The 16,106-nt window shown below is 40.4% G+C and overlaps 1 protein-coding gene across 27 annotated transcripts in view; it reads right to left on the bottom strand.

The window, feature by feature from the left end:
* RBM44 (RNA binding motif protein 44) overlaps positions 1-14,693 on the bottom strand; it is a 30,019-nt gene extending 15,326 nt beyond the window's left edge. For 2 of the 27 annotated variants that reach the window (XM_081491180.1, XM_081491191.1), the window contains exons 1-11: positions 14,164-14,674; positions 11,269-11,398; positions 9,733-9,820; positions 7,081-8,678; positions 6,745-6,800; positions 5,192-5,368; positions 4,371-4,554; positions 4,253-4,275; positions 4,039-4,120; positions 2,027-2,141; positions 1,020-1,148 (exon numbers count right to left, since the gene is read on the bottom strand). In XM_081491180.1, coding sequence (XP_081347306.1) covers positions 1,020-1,148; positions 2,027-2,141; positions 4,039-4,120; positions 4,253-4,275; positions 4,371-4,554; positions 5,192-5,368; positions 6,745-6,800; positions 7,081-8,678; positions 9,733-9,802 — 2,434 coding nt within the window. In that variant the 5' untranslated portion in view covers positions 9,803-9,820; positions 11,269-11,398; positions 14,164-14,674. Of the gene's footprint in view, positions 1-1,019; positions 1,149-2,026; positions 2,142-4,038; positions 4,121-4,252; positions 4,276-4,370; positions 4,580-5,116; positions 5,415-6,744; positions 6,801-7,051; positions 8,679-9,732; positions 9,821-11,048; positions 11,223-11,268; positions 11,399-13,884; positions 14,026-14,163 lie in introns of those variants that run through there. The other 25 variants (XM_081491178.1, XM_081491188.1, XM_081491174.1 and 22 more) reach the window with 20 other exon arrangements.
* Positions 14,694-16,106: the final 1,413 nt, after the last annotated feature.

Genomic DNA, 16,106 nt, shown 5'->3' with positions numbered 1-16,106 from the left:
GAGTTCACGCCACCAATCCAACAAGCAGTGGTGCTGAAATTTAGGCAGAATCCTTCATCTCTAGGCAATTAATACCTAACCTTCTTCATTAAGTTACTTTATTTAACTTGTTATAATCTCTGGTTTATAATGTACAGAGAGAAAATATATAATGTATAATGTTTATAATGTATAGAGAGAATGAATTACTTATCTTTATAATTTTACATTGGGGTGTGGAGGGAGCAAGGAGCTACAATATAGTAAAAAAGGCAGTAAATAAGAATCAGGAGACATACCTTGTACCTATCACCTCACCTTCACCAGTTTAGCATATCTACTAAATACTCCATGGGTAGAATGCTGTACCTGGCACTGGGCATAGGCAGTGAACAAAACCTCACTGAGTTGATATTTTGAGTGTGGGAAGGCAGTTAAAATATCAAGTAAGCAAACTACACAGCATTTGATAGGTGATACAGAGCAAAATAATGCAAAGAAAGAAAAAAGTAGTTACAATAAAACTAGACAATATGATGCCATTTATTTTAAAATATATATGTATATTAAATATAAGTATAAAGAAACACATTGAAGAATGGTAATGAATATTAGTAGTTATTGCAGGTTAAAGACACTTCAGATAATTTTAACTTTTATATTTTGCTTAGAAATCTTAAACATTATTTATCAAGCAGGGAAAAAATAAAAGTATTCTATTATGTCGAATAAAACAAAAATCCATAGAAATATATAAAAGAAATAGGAGAAAACAGCATATCATTAGAAATGACAGAGAAGCAGTAATCTCAGATACTAGAGGAAATTCCAACCTTCATAAGCAATTAAATGCCATCTAAAGATGAAAACATTCTTGAAGCAGACCAAGTTATTAACATGTAGGAAAGCAAATGGGAATAAAATGTTAAAACAGTGCAGCGTGCCCCCCCTCTCCCCACAACCCAAATAATATAGAAGGTAAAGCTCTATTTTATGAAGGAGCTAGGTTAGTGTTTCTTAGCAAACTTTTAAGAACCAACCGAGAGTAAACTTCGGGTCCCTTTTGTCTTGTTCTATCTGATTTTCTTGTACTCCTGAGAAGTCTGCTCCAGTCAGGTTCTCTTTAGCATCAAACCAGTCTTCACTTACTTCTCGGTAATTTTTGCCGTCTGAGAAATTGAACAGAATTAGCAATGAGTTACGTATAACGTTTAACACTGAGATGTTATCTGTGTGATCTGCCTCCCAGTTTTAATTAACACATATTCCTAGCTTATTAAAAGTCTTATTTTACTGATTAAAAAAATTTATTTATTTTTGGCTGCACTGGGTCTCTGTTGCCGTGCGTGGGCTTTTCCAGCTGCAGTGAACAGGGGTTCCCCTTCAGTGCGGTGAGTGAGCTTCTCATTGTGGTGGCTTCTCCTGTTGTGGTGCACAACCCTAGAGCTTGGGTTTCAGTAGTTGAGGTACAGGTTCAGCTGCTCTGTGGCATGTGGGATCCTCCCAGATCAGGGAGCAAACCTCTGTCCCCTGCATTGGCATGCAGATTTTTAACCACTGGACAACCAGAAAATTCCCATATTTTTCTGACTTTTAATTATCCTTTACTGAAGAAGAAACATCTTTATAGATAGAATAATAGTAAACATCTGTAAAAAGGGGTTAAGCAGTGCTACAGGTCTTTATTTCATTAAAAATTGAATTAATGATCTTTCTGGAATGATCATAATCTTTCATAGAGAAAACTAAAAAAAAAAAAAAGAAAAACCACAGTTTTCAGAGATATAAACTGGTCAGAAGAAAGAAATTTCAAATTAGAAAACATGAATCAGAAGAAAAAAATCTGTATTATTATTTGGCATTATCAGATATATTAAGTAACCTTAAAGGTATCAAGTAGATGTAATAAGAACATACTTAACATTCATAACCAGAATTGTGTCATTCAGTTAAAAAAAGTTTAACTTAATAGATGGGCAGAAGGGATATTTTAAATTTTATTATTTACTTTCTGGCAATAACACAGGACAAACATTTTTATACTAACCTTTATCATCAAGTGTTAGTTGACTCAAGTCTACATCTATATCACCATTTTTTAAACCACCCTTTTTGGGTGATTTATCTTGTTTAGGATGACCATTGTCAAGTAACAGAGATGTCTAAGGATTAATAACAAAAACAAAAATAATAAATAAGGATAACAGTTATTATGCACTCTTACTATGTGACAGGTATGCTTTACTGGCATTATTTATCCCTCACAATAACAAAGGCTATGAGACAAAATCATTACCAACCCAGTTTACAGATAACCCAAGTAACCTGTTTATTATTTAGTTTTCTGTCTGCCACACATGAGAACTATGATTTGAAACTAGCTATACAGTGACTGTATGTGAGGTGGCGGTGGTTTAGTCACTAAGCTGTGCTCGACTCTTGCGACCCCATGACCTGCAGCCCGCCAGGCTCCTCTGTCCATGGGATTTTCCAAGCAAGAATACTGGAATGGGTTGCCATTTCCTTCTCTGGGGGATCTTCCTGACCCAGGGATCGAACCCAGGTCTCCTGCATTGCAGGTGGTCTCTTGCATTGCAAGCGGATCCTTTACTGACTGAGCCACCAGGGAAGCCCCTGTATGTGAACACCATCATTAGTTAGCAAAGTGTGACATCCACACACTAGAAGTACCTGAGAAGATTTTTGGAGGTATGCATGTAAGTATTTTTCATATTAACATTTAAGTTATATGTTTAATGTATGCTTATTTATACCTTTTATTTATGGGGAGTCTAATATTTCTTTCCCACACATAAGTTATTCTTCACATATAATTTTTTTAAAAAAGGAGAATCATTTAAAAAAATACAAAGCAAACAACATTATAGGTAATACAAGACTAAGAAAAATTATGAAGAGGTACATAAGTAGCTGAAATTTAGAAACACTGCATACTTCCATGCATAACTTAATGAGATAGGTATTAAAAAGTAATCTTAACTTAAAGAAGATATTGTTTCAGAATCAAAATTAAGATTATAAATATGTTATATCTGCATCTTGTACTTTTAAAGATTGTTCTGCCCAAATAAACAGGTTACACAATTGCTACCTTTATAACGATGAAAAACAAAACCCCTCCAGAACATCATATATCATTAAATGGACAAGTTGTTTAAGCCAACTATATAAGTTATAAAAACCTGATTTTAGACCTGTTAATTCTTTGTGGGTAATTGAGACTTTCTTTTTTTAAAGAACAGAATGATGGAGTAACTAATTTGCTAATTTATTTTTAATCATTTATCTTAACAGAAAGGAATATAAACAAATCAATTATTTATTTCACTTTTGGCTTTGCGATGCATCTTACTGTTTATAACTACCCAAATAATAATATAACCACAGGGTTAAGACCAAAGTCAGAAAGCAGAAACAAACTTCAGTTTTCTTACTCTGTTGATAGTGAATGTAACTCATGTTTCTCTATCACTTCAGTTTTCAAAGAACTCTTAAACAGACTGTCATCTGACAAACATCAATTAAGAAAACCTATGAAAGGCATTTAAAAATTATTTCCATCATTTTAGCAAAGAAGCAATGAAAATTTTGCTCCATCTAAAATGAACTGGATATTATACTACCTCATGAGATAAAGGCATAGCATGTTAGTTTTCACTACACTGGATTAACATGATGGGGACCATAAACTATGATCTGCTAGAGACAGTCAAGGTTTATATTAATTGTCACGATGAATTATTCACATCACTACCTTTCATCCTCAAAGTCTCCTGATTTGATGACAAACTGTGTGGTCATCTTACTCAACATATGCTACTGACATCCATTCGATCAGGACATTATGTTCCTTCTAATCAGCCACAGTCCTCAAATGGCAGTATGATTATTTACTATCTGAGCCACCAGAGAAGCCCCAAAATAAGCCAGCTGAGTGAAAAGAAGGATGTGAAAGCTCCTAAAAATTAGTTTACTTTGTGCACGCCATAAAATTAAAGACTTACTACTAAGATGAACTACTTAAAAAAAAAATCTTACTTGAGAGAGTGTCTTCTTCAGGCTGGAAGAACCAACATCATGTGTACTTTGATTATCTAGTTCAGAAGCTGCTCCTGAAAAGCTAAACAGATTAACCTTTCATTAAAGCATTTATCAATATTCTGAATAGAGAATAAAACAGAAAACAAAGTTAACTGAATTAACCAGTTTTTAAGATTTAATAAATTTCAAATTAGATGAATACATAACTTACATATGTGACTCTTCCTTCATTAGCTGCAAAGAGAGAGAAGGGAAGAAAAAGCTTTTAGTTTAAAGTGTTTCCTGTCCAAACGAAGTAAAAATTTTATTTGTAAAACATAAATACATACCCTGGAAGCAAAAGTAGAGAAGGCAGATAGTAATCTTGATTCTACTGACAAGGGAGGCAGTTCTTCTAGTGGTATACCCTCGTTTATCTTTTCTTTCAAATTCATGAATCTAACTTTTAAGTCTCCTAAAACTGACAGCAGTGTTGATCCTAATTCCTTCTTAGTAGAATTACTTGATAAATTCCTGTTCAAAAGTTAAGTTCACAAAACTAAATTATTTAGGCCCAACCCACCCATTTAAAACTAATATCAAATCACACATCTATATACATTTACTTCTAACTCTAACAGATTTCTAAAAAATTTTTTTAAATGTTTAATAACAGAAAATGAATCGCAGAAGATATGCTTTTCCTGGAGCAGTAAAAGCAAACCTCAGTATACAAATAAGCCAGAAAGAATGTGGTACAATGTCATAAAAAACACTCCAACTGACTTCATCCATATTTGGACTTTATAAACACTGAATCTGTCTTTTTACTGGATTCATTATCCCAACATGCACTGTTGGCTGTCCATGAAATGAAAACATACTACATTCTAATTACCCTTAGGCTAGATACAAACTCAGTTACAATCTACCCTCTTTTTGACCTTCAAAAATGAAAACTAAAGATATTTTCTAGAATAAATTTATAATGATAGGTTTCTAGGAAGATGCAGATTTAAAATAAACAAATCACCTATAACTATAAATGAAGTATAATCTTTAAAAACTGTGAATCACTATGATATATCCCTGAAACATATAATATTATAAATCAACTAACTATATTTCAATTTAAAGAACAGGTAATAAACAAAAAAGCCCTAACAGTCACCTATTTAGTCCTTCCCTATCTCCCATCACAAGTCTGTAAATATCGCTGCAATGGCGACGGCACAACTGATAGTGAACGTTTAAAAGATGTGACTCGGCTTGGATGGCTCTCTGCATTATCTGTTGACAGCACTTTGATGGCAAATTCTTCTCTACCTCTTTAGGACGCTGAGGTTCCCTTTGAAACAAAAAATTGGATTAGGTAAGATTCCAAATATTTTTCTCTATTAATGACAAACAAAGCCTCCAGAAACAGATTTTAAATTTCTAACGTTTCTCTGTTAAGTTTAAATCAATTTCCACTACAGAAACTGAGTCAAAGTCAAAGCTACATATATTCTTTTTAGAAGTTAAGAGAATAAATAATTCTCAAATTCATACTTCTTTTTTTAACCAAGAAAAGAATTCTAAAATAAAGTACTAACTTATTTATCCAGAATCAATAGCTTTTCAACTTAAATCAAGCACTGGTTTTTAAAAGTTACAAATATTCTGGAGGAAATGGTTTTTACACATTACCATTTAAAAAGAAAATATACTTTACATTTTAAAAATAATAATGCTTGTGTTATTATAAGTAAATATTTTGCTGTTATCATATCAAAAAGCTACAAAATCACTACTTCTTTTGAATGTTAATAGTTCTTACCTCCCTATTAGCTGCCACTTCTAACTGTTCTCAAAAACTTCTGTCTCTTGAAACCAACTGTTTAATTTTATAGGACTGGACACCAGATTAAACTCATTAGAATAATGAGGATAAATGAAGGAAAAAGTAAATGACCTCAGAGCATGAAAACTAATTCGACTTCTCAGAGATCTCCCCCTTTCTCTCCTCTTCCCCACCACCTGGTTCTCTATGAATGCAAAGTAAATTATACAATGAATTAAAATCAAGACTAAAATACTCCAGTACAAGTATTTATTTATCCAATATATGATTTTTATCCAAATGTGCTATCTTGTTTTGGTCTACAGGGGATTGAATGAAAGAAAACAAGTAATTAAATCAGTGTGAGTCTGGGTTGGATAAACAAAGATGACATCAGCTTTGTGAAGGAATTATTAGACTTAAATTTCAGTAAGTGAAAAGCTTTAATGTTCTATATTATTCTAATATTTATGTGTTTTAAGACAAATGGCTGAAGTGGATGATCTCTTCAGATCCTTCTCAGCTATTATTCTATATGGTTAAGTACCCTTTGGGCTATCCAGGTGGCACACTGGTAAAGAATCTGCCTGCCAGTGAAAGAGTCACAGGCTCGATCCTTGGGTCGGGAAGATCCGCTCGAGTAGGAAATGGCAACCTGCTCCGGTATTTTTGCCTGGAAAATTCCATGGACAGAGGATCTTGGCAGGCTACAATCCACGGGGTCACAGAGTCAAATACAACTGAGCGACTGAGCATGATGCAATGGACATGAGTTTGAGCAAACTCTGGGAGCTAAGTGAAGGAGGGAAGCCTGGCGTGCTGCAGTTCATGGGGTTGCAAAAAGTCAGACACGATTCAGTGACTGAACAACAATAATCTGGAAGTATGTACATCTGACTTACCTTTCAGAATGTTTCTTTAAGTCTGTGAACTCAAATGTTTTCAACTCCAGGGAATCCTGAAAACATTTAAAATCAAATTAGACATATATGACAAACAACACAAGTTGCATCTGTTAAGATGTAAAATCCAACTTCTAACTGATTTTGGGGTAATAACTGCCTCCAGAGAAGAACAGAGCTGGTAACAATCTAGTCACTTTTTCCCTTCATCTAGAATTTTCTCACCGAAGCTTCAGAAATCGCTGATATAATTCAATGAGCCAAACGTTTACATTACATACAGTACCTTTATAAAGTCAATATACACATTTTTATTATTAATCATATTGGTTTTACCTTATTTAGGACATTTCCATTAGGTTTTAAGCTGTCAAGAGAGAGAGATTTCCCTGAAGGTCCTTTTGTCATAGCCATCTGTGGATCTTCAGTATCTTGACTGTATGACCAATCTGTGTTACAAGCCACACTTCGTTTCTCACTTTGCCATTCACTAGGCCGTTTTTTATTCATCATTGTTATCTCTGTGTTGCTTGATGTGGATACTACAGAAGATCTTGCACTTGTTGCCCTGCTTGTTGTGAAACAAGCCCTAAAATCAGTGCTAACATCCACCATCTGATTAACTGTGACTGTACAACCTGCTCCATCTGTCACTGATTTGGGACATGATCCTTCCATATTGTGAACGTGTGCTTTATTGATGGCATTGCCATTAGCAACTTTTAGGGAGCCACTTTCTTCTACTGCCTGATTATCTCTGATTGCAGACCTTGGTAGAGTAATAGGAACATCTAAGGCTGAGTTAGGGGTGCTTTGTAGGCTTTCATAAAGCGAATACCCACAGGCAGAAATTACTGAATCATCAAAAACAGAGGAAGTCTGACAACCTTTACAAGGCTGGAATAATGTCTCTAAATCTTTGTCCTGAGGCAATGTGCCTGGATTGTCAAGGTGCTGCAACATTTTGTCCTCAACAATTAAATTTCCAATAGAATTTTTACTTTCAGTTAATTGAGGGTTCATTTTGCGAGTATAAACTTTAGTTTTTAATGCTTTTTGAGGGTTTAGGAAACCCTCAGATTGAGATTCCTTGTTTTCAAGATGACTACTCCTGAGTACAGTTTCATCCAACACTGTGTGAAGCATGAAACTAGTCCCTTGTTCCCTACACTTTCCATGTTTAGGTTCATGAAATGCTCTTAACATAATAGAATTCTGAAATTTGGAGACACGAGGTGAATCCTCTCGTCGATTAACATCAACTGAATCTAAAGAGATGCTGGAATTACTTTCCAATTTAACATGACTGTCTTCTAGATTGCTAGCACATTTAACTTCACAGCCTGGATGTCTTAATTCCAAAACTTCCAGATTAGGTATGTCTAATGTTTTTGCCTGGTCAAATGATAAATGGTTATTTATATACTCTTGTTCTTCTGCACTGTGATATTCCTGCTGTGAGTCTTCATCTATATCAGGCTTTTTCACATCTTCAGCAGTTTTTTTATAATCATATGAAATCTTGTAGAATCTTTCCAAGTCAGTAGTCTTATTACCTTGATGTTCCAAAATATCAAAAAACACCTCTTCTCTTTTCTGCATTTCAGAATCTAATTCTGAATTTAAATGAATAAGACTTTCACTCTTTAGTTTTGACTCTGAATAATGTATAGTGTAGGTTTCATTCAGGAAAGCATAGTCAATACTATCTTCAAATTCACTTGACTGAGACTGAGTACTCTCCATGTTAGTATCTGGACTCGTGGTAAAAGATGGCTCCAATAAATCTATTTTGTCAATATTGCTGAGTTCTTTGTCATTAGCTCTTTTTTGTAATGCCAAGGAATCGTAGTAATCATTAAGAAAAGTCAATTTGGCTTCTTTACAACCATTAGGAGATAACAAATTTTCTTTCTTATGATGAGAAGTCTCATCTGATTAAAAAAAAATGGTAAAATGTTAGCAACATCACAGAATTTAAACATAAGACCTTAGATATAGCCTGGCCCAAGCTCTTCCCAATGGAGAAATACTTTTTATATTATTCATGACAAATATCCCTAAGTAATTGCTACTATGGACTGAATTATGTTTCCCTCAATTTCATATGTTCAAGCCCTAACTCCCCATGTGGAGATGGGACATTGGGAGGTAACCAGGCTAGATGAGGTCATGACCCTCAAAATGGGCTAAGCGCACATGTGAGAGAAGAGACAGCAGACAGCTTGCTTTCTTTTTCTCTCCACCATGTGAGGACATTGCAAGAAGGTGGTCATCCATTGATACAAGGCAGGAGAGAGCTCTTATCAGATCTGACCACGCTGACACTCTGATTTGGACTTCCAGCTTCCAGAAGTGTGAAAAAATAAGTACCTGTTGTTAAAGGCACCTCAATGGTATTGTACTGTAAGAGCCCCAGCTGACTAAGTAGAATGACTAAGGTTACTATTTGCTGAAAAATCCACTATTTCCCTTCTGACTTGAAAAAGAATTTTTATCATAAAGTCCTCTTAACAGTTAAAACTACATGTATTCATAAACGCTTAAAGCTTAATCATCTTGCTTTTTATGCCCTTGTTATCTTCTCTTCTACCTTTACGACAGAAAGAGAAATTTCAGATCCATGTAAAGAAAAAAATCTTTCCTTGGGTAGCAGAGGTCAACCTGTCCACTTTCCACTTATTATCCTGAAGGCAACTGTACTTGTTAGTAGTTCCTAAAAGCCTGGCTGGACATAAACCCTCTCTTCTAGCTCACTTCTCTTTCTTAAATTTTCCATCTATCTGAGAGATCCTGTTTAGGCTGCTCACATTTATCAGAAATCACCTGAGTGATCTGTCAAGTTAAAAACATGCTGAATCTCACCTTACTGGTAGGAAGGCTTAACATATAGCAACACTGGAGAGGGAACTATTAATATCAAGTCTAATTACATTTAATTACTTCTCTCCACCCAGAATAAAGCCAACCAAAGGTAAGGCCTCTTACCTTTCTGAATGTTTCTTCCATTATTGTAGCCTTTATTAGAAGCTGTCTTGACCACTGGAGTGGCTTGCATCACTCAAGGATGTATATCCTAGAAGAGGTATAAATATTGAACTATGATATTCAGCATATATTTAAAAAACTATTAGAAAAACAAGAATTTGACAGGGTAGTAATTATAGTCAAAGATTCTAATATCAGAAGGCTAATAAAACAGCAAGACATTTGAATAACTTTTTTAAAGACATCAACAGAGAGCTACAATAAAAGATTATATCATTTAAATATCATGCGTGCATGCATGATCAGTTGCTCAGTCGTTTCTGACTCTGTGACCCCCATGGACTGTAGCCCGCCAGGCTCCTCTGTCCATTGGATTTCCCAAGCAAGAATACTGGAGTGGGTTGCCATTTCCTCCCCTAGGAGATCTTCCCGACCCAGGGATCGAATGCATGTCTCCCGCAGCTCCTGCATTGGCAAGTGGATTCTCTACCACTAAGCCAACTTGGAGGCCTATTATTTAAACAGATAAGACATATTCTTTTAGAATTTCCAAGGAACATTTGGAAAATGTATTAGGCTACCAACAGCAGAAAAGTTCTAGGTCAAGTGAACAAAATTCTAACCTGAATCATAAAAATAGAGTCATAGCTTCTCAATCAATTCCCAGACTTGTGTCAGAGTAGAGACCTAGAACTACTTAAATGAAGGGAAGGCTGGGTCTTCTTGAGGAAGAACCCCAAATATGCTACTAAAAATACTCTTTCCTAAATGGTCTCTATAGCCTTCTTCTGGGGTAACAGTACACTGGGGAAACAGTTGTTAACCTTTGGGGTTACAGACTTTCTGCAGATTTGATAAAAGTTTGAAAAAATGCACATACATACACATATAGTTAAAGGATTTATGGACTTCTCTACATTTAAAGGCAGAAAGTTTATAATTCCTGGCTTAAGGGATTTTAATTAAGTCAGTAAAGATTCTACTCTAAGAATGCCAGGTAAATATTTAAAATAAAGAGTAGATGTAAAGAAAGCCAGTTTATCAAAATAATTAACATTAAAAAGAAAAGTGATTTCTTTTCCTACTTTGCGTTCTCAGGAATCGTTCACATTCTTAAAAAGTATTGAGACTCCCAGGGAGTATTTGTTTATGTGGGTAATATTTATTAACACTTATCATATTATAAAGTAAAACAAAAACTTTCAAAATTTCAAATACTTAAAACTTATTCATAAACAACCCACTACTTAATATAGTGTGTGCTCGGTTGCTTCAGTGGTATCTGACTCTGTGAGACTCTATGGACTGTGGCCCACCTGGCTCCTCTGTCCATGGGATTCTCCAGGCAAGAATACTAGAGTGGGTTGTCATTTACTCCTCCAGGGAATCTTTCCTACCCAGGAATCGATCCCACATCTCTTACGTCTCCTGCATTGGCAGGCAGGGTCTTTACCACCAGCACCAGCCCTCTACTTAATATAAGTAACACTTTAAATTAAAAAAAGTATATGTTAAAAATTATCAAGAAGAACATACTTAATTTGCAAATCTCTTTACTGTCTTTACAAACTGGATTCTCATTCACATCTGATTCTGCACTCAGATCTACGTTCAATGTTTTGTAAGCTTCATTCTTCAATGTGAACAGACACCCCAAGTTCAAGAACTTTGAAAAAAGGAAAAATTCTAGTATAACAAAAATACTTGTAAATCATACATCTGATATGGGTCTATCATCCAGAATATATAAAGAACTCTTACAGGTCCAAATAAAAGACACATGACCCAATTTTTAGAATGATTAGAGGATGGGAACAAACATTTCTCCAAAGATTTACAAGTGGTTAATAAACCTATGAAAAGATGCTCAATATATCACCATGCATTGAAGTGAAAGTATTAGTAACTCAGTCGTGTCTGACTGTTTGCAACCCCATGGACTGTAGCCAACCAGGCTCCTCTCTTCATGGGATTCTCCAGGCAAGAATACTGGAGTGGGTTGCCATTTCCTTCTCCAGGGGATCTTCCTAACCCAGGGATCAAACCTGTGTTTCCTGCACTGCAGGCAGATTCTTTACAGGCTAAGCCACCACCATGCATTAAGGAAAGGCAAATCAAAACCACAATGAGATAACACTTTACACCTACTAGGATGGCTATTAAAAAAAGAGAGAGAGAGTTAAGTATTGGCAAGGAATGGGGCTTCTCAGATGGCTCAGTGTTAACGAATCCACCTCACAATCCAAGGCAGGTTTGATCCCTGAGTCAGGAAGATCCCCTAGAGAAGGAAATGGCAACCCACTCCAGTATTCTTGCCTGAAGAATTCCATGGACAGAGGAGCCTGGCGGGCTACAGTCCATGGGATACAAGAGTGGACAGAACTGAGCAACTGAGCCTGCACACACACACACAGGCAAGGAAATGGAGAAACTGGAACCCTCTCACATTGCCAGTGAGAATGTAAAATGGTACAGCCATTTTGGAAAACAATCGGGCAGTTCTTAAAAAAAAACAAAACAAAAACTACGTGATCCAGCAATTCCACTCCTAGGCGTATACTCCTTTTTATTCTGCTCTCCCAGCTCTCATTTACCAAACCATTCCCTCCTTCCTGTGTTTTCAATCCCAGAACCAAACCAGAAATTGCTCTCCTTTGATACTTCCCTCATCCATACCAGGTCCTGTCAGCGACCTACCAGAGCCTGACACCTTTTAGTCCAGGGACTGCTGACTCTTAATGTGGATCTGGGCAACAACCTCTATCCGGCCAGAATAATCTTTCCTAAATGCAGACCTGATCAGTTCACCCTCCTACTTAAAGTCAAGCAACAGACTGGCATAATTCCTTGGACAGCGATTAAAATCTTAGTACCGTCTACGCCCCTCCACGGGCCTGGGCCCCGCATTCACCGTGGCACTTGGGGGTTACACACACACTTCCTCACCCAGGCTGCGCCAAGCGCATTCACCTCGGCGCTTGTGGGTTTCACACAAACACACACACTTCCTCACCCAGGCTGAGCCAAGCGCATTCACCTCGGCGCTTGTGGGTTTCACACAAACACACACACTTCCTCACCCAGGCTGCGCCAAGCGCATTCACCTCGGCGCTTGTGGGTTTCACACAAACACACACACTTCCTCACCCAGGCTGCGCCAAGCGCGTTCACCTCGGCGCTTGTGGGTTTCACACAAACACACACACTTCCTCACCCAGGCTGCGCCAAGCGCGTTCACCTCGGCGCTTGTGGGTTTCACACAAACACACACACTTCCTCACCCAGGCTGCGCCAAGCGCGTTCACCTCGGCGCTTGTGGGTTTCACACAAACACACACACTTCCTCACCCAGGCTGCGCCAAGCGCGTTCACCTCGGCGCTTGTGGGTTTCACACAAACACACACACTTCCTCACCCAGGCTGCGCCAAGCGCGTTCACCTCGGCGCTTGTGGGTTTCACACAAACACACACACTTCCTCACCCAGGCTGCGCCAAGCGCGTTCACCTCGGCGCTTGTGGGTTTCACACAAACACACACACTTCCTCACCCAGGCTGCGCCAAGCGCGTTCACCTCGGCGCTTGTGGGTTTCACACAAACACACACACTTCCTCACCCAGGCTGCGCCAAGCGCGTTCACCTCGGCGCTTGTGGGTTTCACACAAACACACACACTTCCTCACCCAGGCTGCGCCAAGCGCGTTCACCTCGGCGCTTGTGGGTTTCACACAAACACACACACTTCCTCACCCAGGCTGCGCCAAGCGCGTTCACCTCGGCGCTTGTGGGTTTCACACAAACACACACACTTCCTCACCCAGGCTGCGCCAAGCGCGTTCACCTCGGCGCTTGTGGGTTTCACACAAACACACACACTTCCTCACCCAGGCTGCGCCAAGCGCGTTCACCTCGGCGCTTGTGGGTTTCACACAAACACACACACTTCCTCACCCAGGCTGAGCCAAGCGCGTTCACCTCGGCGCTTGTGGGTTTCACACAAACACACACACTTCCTCACCCAGGCTGCGCCAAGCGCGTTCACCTCGGCGCTTGTGGGTTTCACACAAACACACACACTTCCTCACCCAGGCTGCGCCAAGCGCATTCACCTCGGCGCTTGTGGGTTTCACACAAACACACACACTTCCTCACCCAGGCTGCGCCAAGCGCGTTCACCTTGGCACTTGTGGGTTTCACACACACACTTCCGCACACAGGCTGCGCCAAGCGCGTTCTTGCTTGCCGCGGCTCGGCCCCCAACCACCTACAATTCTTTCTCGACCTTCCGATCTCACTCGCAGTAACCGTTTCTTAGGGAAATTTGCCTGGCCCTTCACACAGCATCAGGAACTTGTGTCAGTTTGGACAGGATCCCATACTTCTGCTGTCCATCCCCCGTATTTCGGACACTAGCTAACGTCCAGCGTTCACCTCCGGCTCTGGACAGTGTCTCGCTGCTGCTGTACTCTGCCCGCCCGCTCTAGAGACTCCGCTCGTGTCTGTCACAACGATAAACACCCGAGTGAATGTCCACCTTGCTCCGGAGAAATCAGCGTCCGGCCCCGCCACTCGGCTCTAAAAGAGCTTTGGGAGCGCAAGACCCCGTCTCGGGGCCTGCGAAGCGAGGCTGGGGGTCTCATTTGGAACCGAATGCAAAGGTACCAAATTGGGGGATTCTAGAACTCTAAGGCCATCCGACGGACGCGCAAACCCCGCGGACCACGACGGCACCCCCGGACCCCAGCCGCCTCCCCTCAGGGCCGGCCGGAGGAGCCCTCGACTGCCTCCTCACACCGCGCAACCCTGGGCGGGGACGGACCCTCGGCAGGGACTCGCCTCAACCAGGCTTCGCTACCCCGTCTGCTCACGCTCCGGCCTCCGCTCTGGCCGGCCGCAGCCGCCCGCCGCACCTCAGAACCGCGCTGTTGCCGCCGCCCCGCGTGAAGCCTCCAGTCGCGAGCGGCGCCTCAGGGAAAGTGGCCCTCCGCGTGCAGCCGCGGGGCCCGTCGGGTAACGGCCGGCGGCTCCAGCCCGCCGCCTGGTGGGGCGCTCCCATTGGTCAGCGTGCACAGGGGCAGGGCCGTGATTGGCCGGGCGTGCTGGCAGGAAGGCGGGAACGGGGTCGCCCGCTGTGATAGTGCGCTGGCTGGCGGCGGGAGCAGGAGTGCAGCTTACGGACTCGGCTCGCAGCGACGCCCAGCGGAGCCTTAGCTGCTCTATAGCCCGCGACCCTTGACTCTCATGTGGATGGCGCGGCTGTGCAAAGCCACCGGGGGAAAGAGCTGGGCGGCGCCACACCCTCGCGCAGAGGCCCCACTGTCGCCTGGTTTGGGCCCGGTGCTCTCCGAGTCCCGCGCCCACAGAGTCGGGACAACCACAGCTGTCCCCACCGACCCTGTCCTTTCGTGTCTAACTCAACCTGTCCTCCCAGGCAGTCTTCATCGTTAGCAGGAACAGGGTTGGGGTGAGAGATTGAGGCATTTACTTGGCCTCGGGCTCGAGATTTAGGGGGAGGACATCAAACCCCCAGTAATCAAGATAAACGATATTTTAACGCAGTCGTTTAAGGAAATCAAGTGTAACGAAAAATCCAAAGTGGACGAAAGAGCCACATCAGTATTCCTCATTTTTCCTTTTGCCTCCAGCTCTAATATGGCTCCTCAAGGGACCGTTATCCTGTCTTTAAAATGAGCATTTTCCCGTCATTTTGTGCGTGTGTTGATTTTGACTTCTGCTTAAATCATTTCGTTTAAAATCGTTGAACGTTGCAATGGCTTCCTAGGTGGCGCTAGTGGTAAAGAATATGCCTGCTAATAATGCAGGAGACTCGAAAGAGAGGTGGGTTGGGTCCCTGGGTCAGGAAGATCCCCTGGAGGAGGAAATGGCAACCCACTCCGGTATTCTTGCCTGGAAAATTCCATGGACAGAGGAGTCTGGCGGGCTACAGTCCATGGGGTCGCAAAGAGTCGGACAGGACTGTACACACCCCACCCTGCCACACTCACAGATTGCATTAAAATGAGTTTTTTGATGCTGTCTCCAGATACTTCCCCCTAGCCTTGGGGCAGCGGGATTCTTGCTCTTGGTAGTTTCTGGTGTCTGTTTGTGTAGCCTGCAGCACTGCCTTTCCTGTCCGACAACTCTTATATAATTGATTTGGGGCTTCCATAATTTTGATGTGAAGTGTTACATTTTAATGAAATTTGTCAATCCGTTTGTGATTTAATGTCGTGATTTTGCCCCATTCCAAGTACAGAATAATGGTATTTGCCCAATAGTTTTTACTTGCCTTTTATGATTTGATTACTTTAACATTTCCTTTATTTCTTATCACTGAAACACTTTAACTTATTAAAGTCACATGAATTTAATGC

This window comes from Giraffa tippelskirchi, chromosome 5 (assembly GCF_054371585.1).
Source record: "Giraffa tippelskirchi isolate mGirTip1 chromosome 5, T2T-mGirTip1v1.2.pri, whole genome shotgun sequence".
In the NCBI taxonomy this organism is placed as follows: Eukaryota; Metazoa; Chordata; class Mammalia; order Artiodactyla; family Giraffidae; genus Giraffa; species Giraffa tippelskirchi.
The sequence above is the reverse complement of the archived record's forward strand: the minus strand, read 5'-3'. Positions and strand labels throughout refer to the sequence as shown.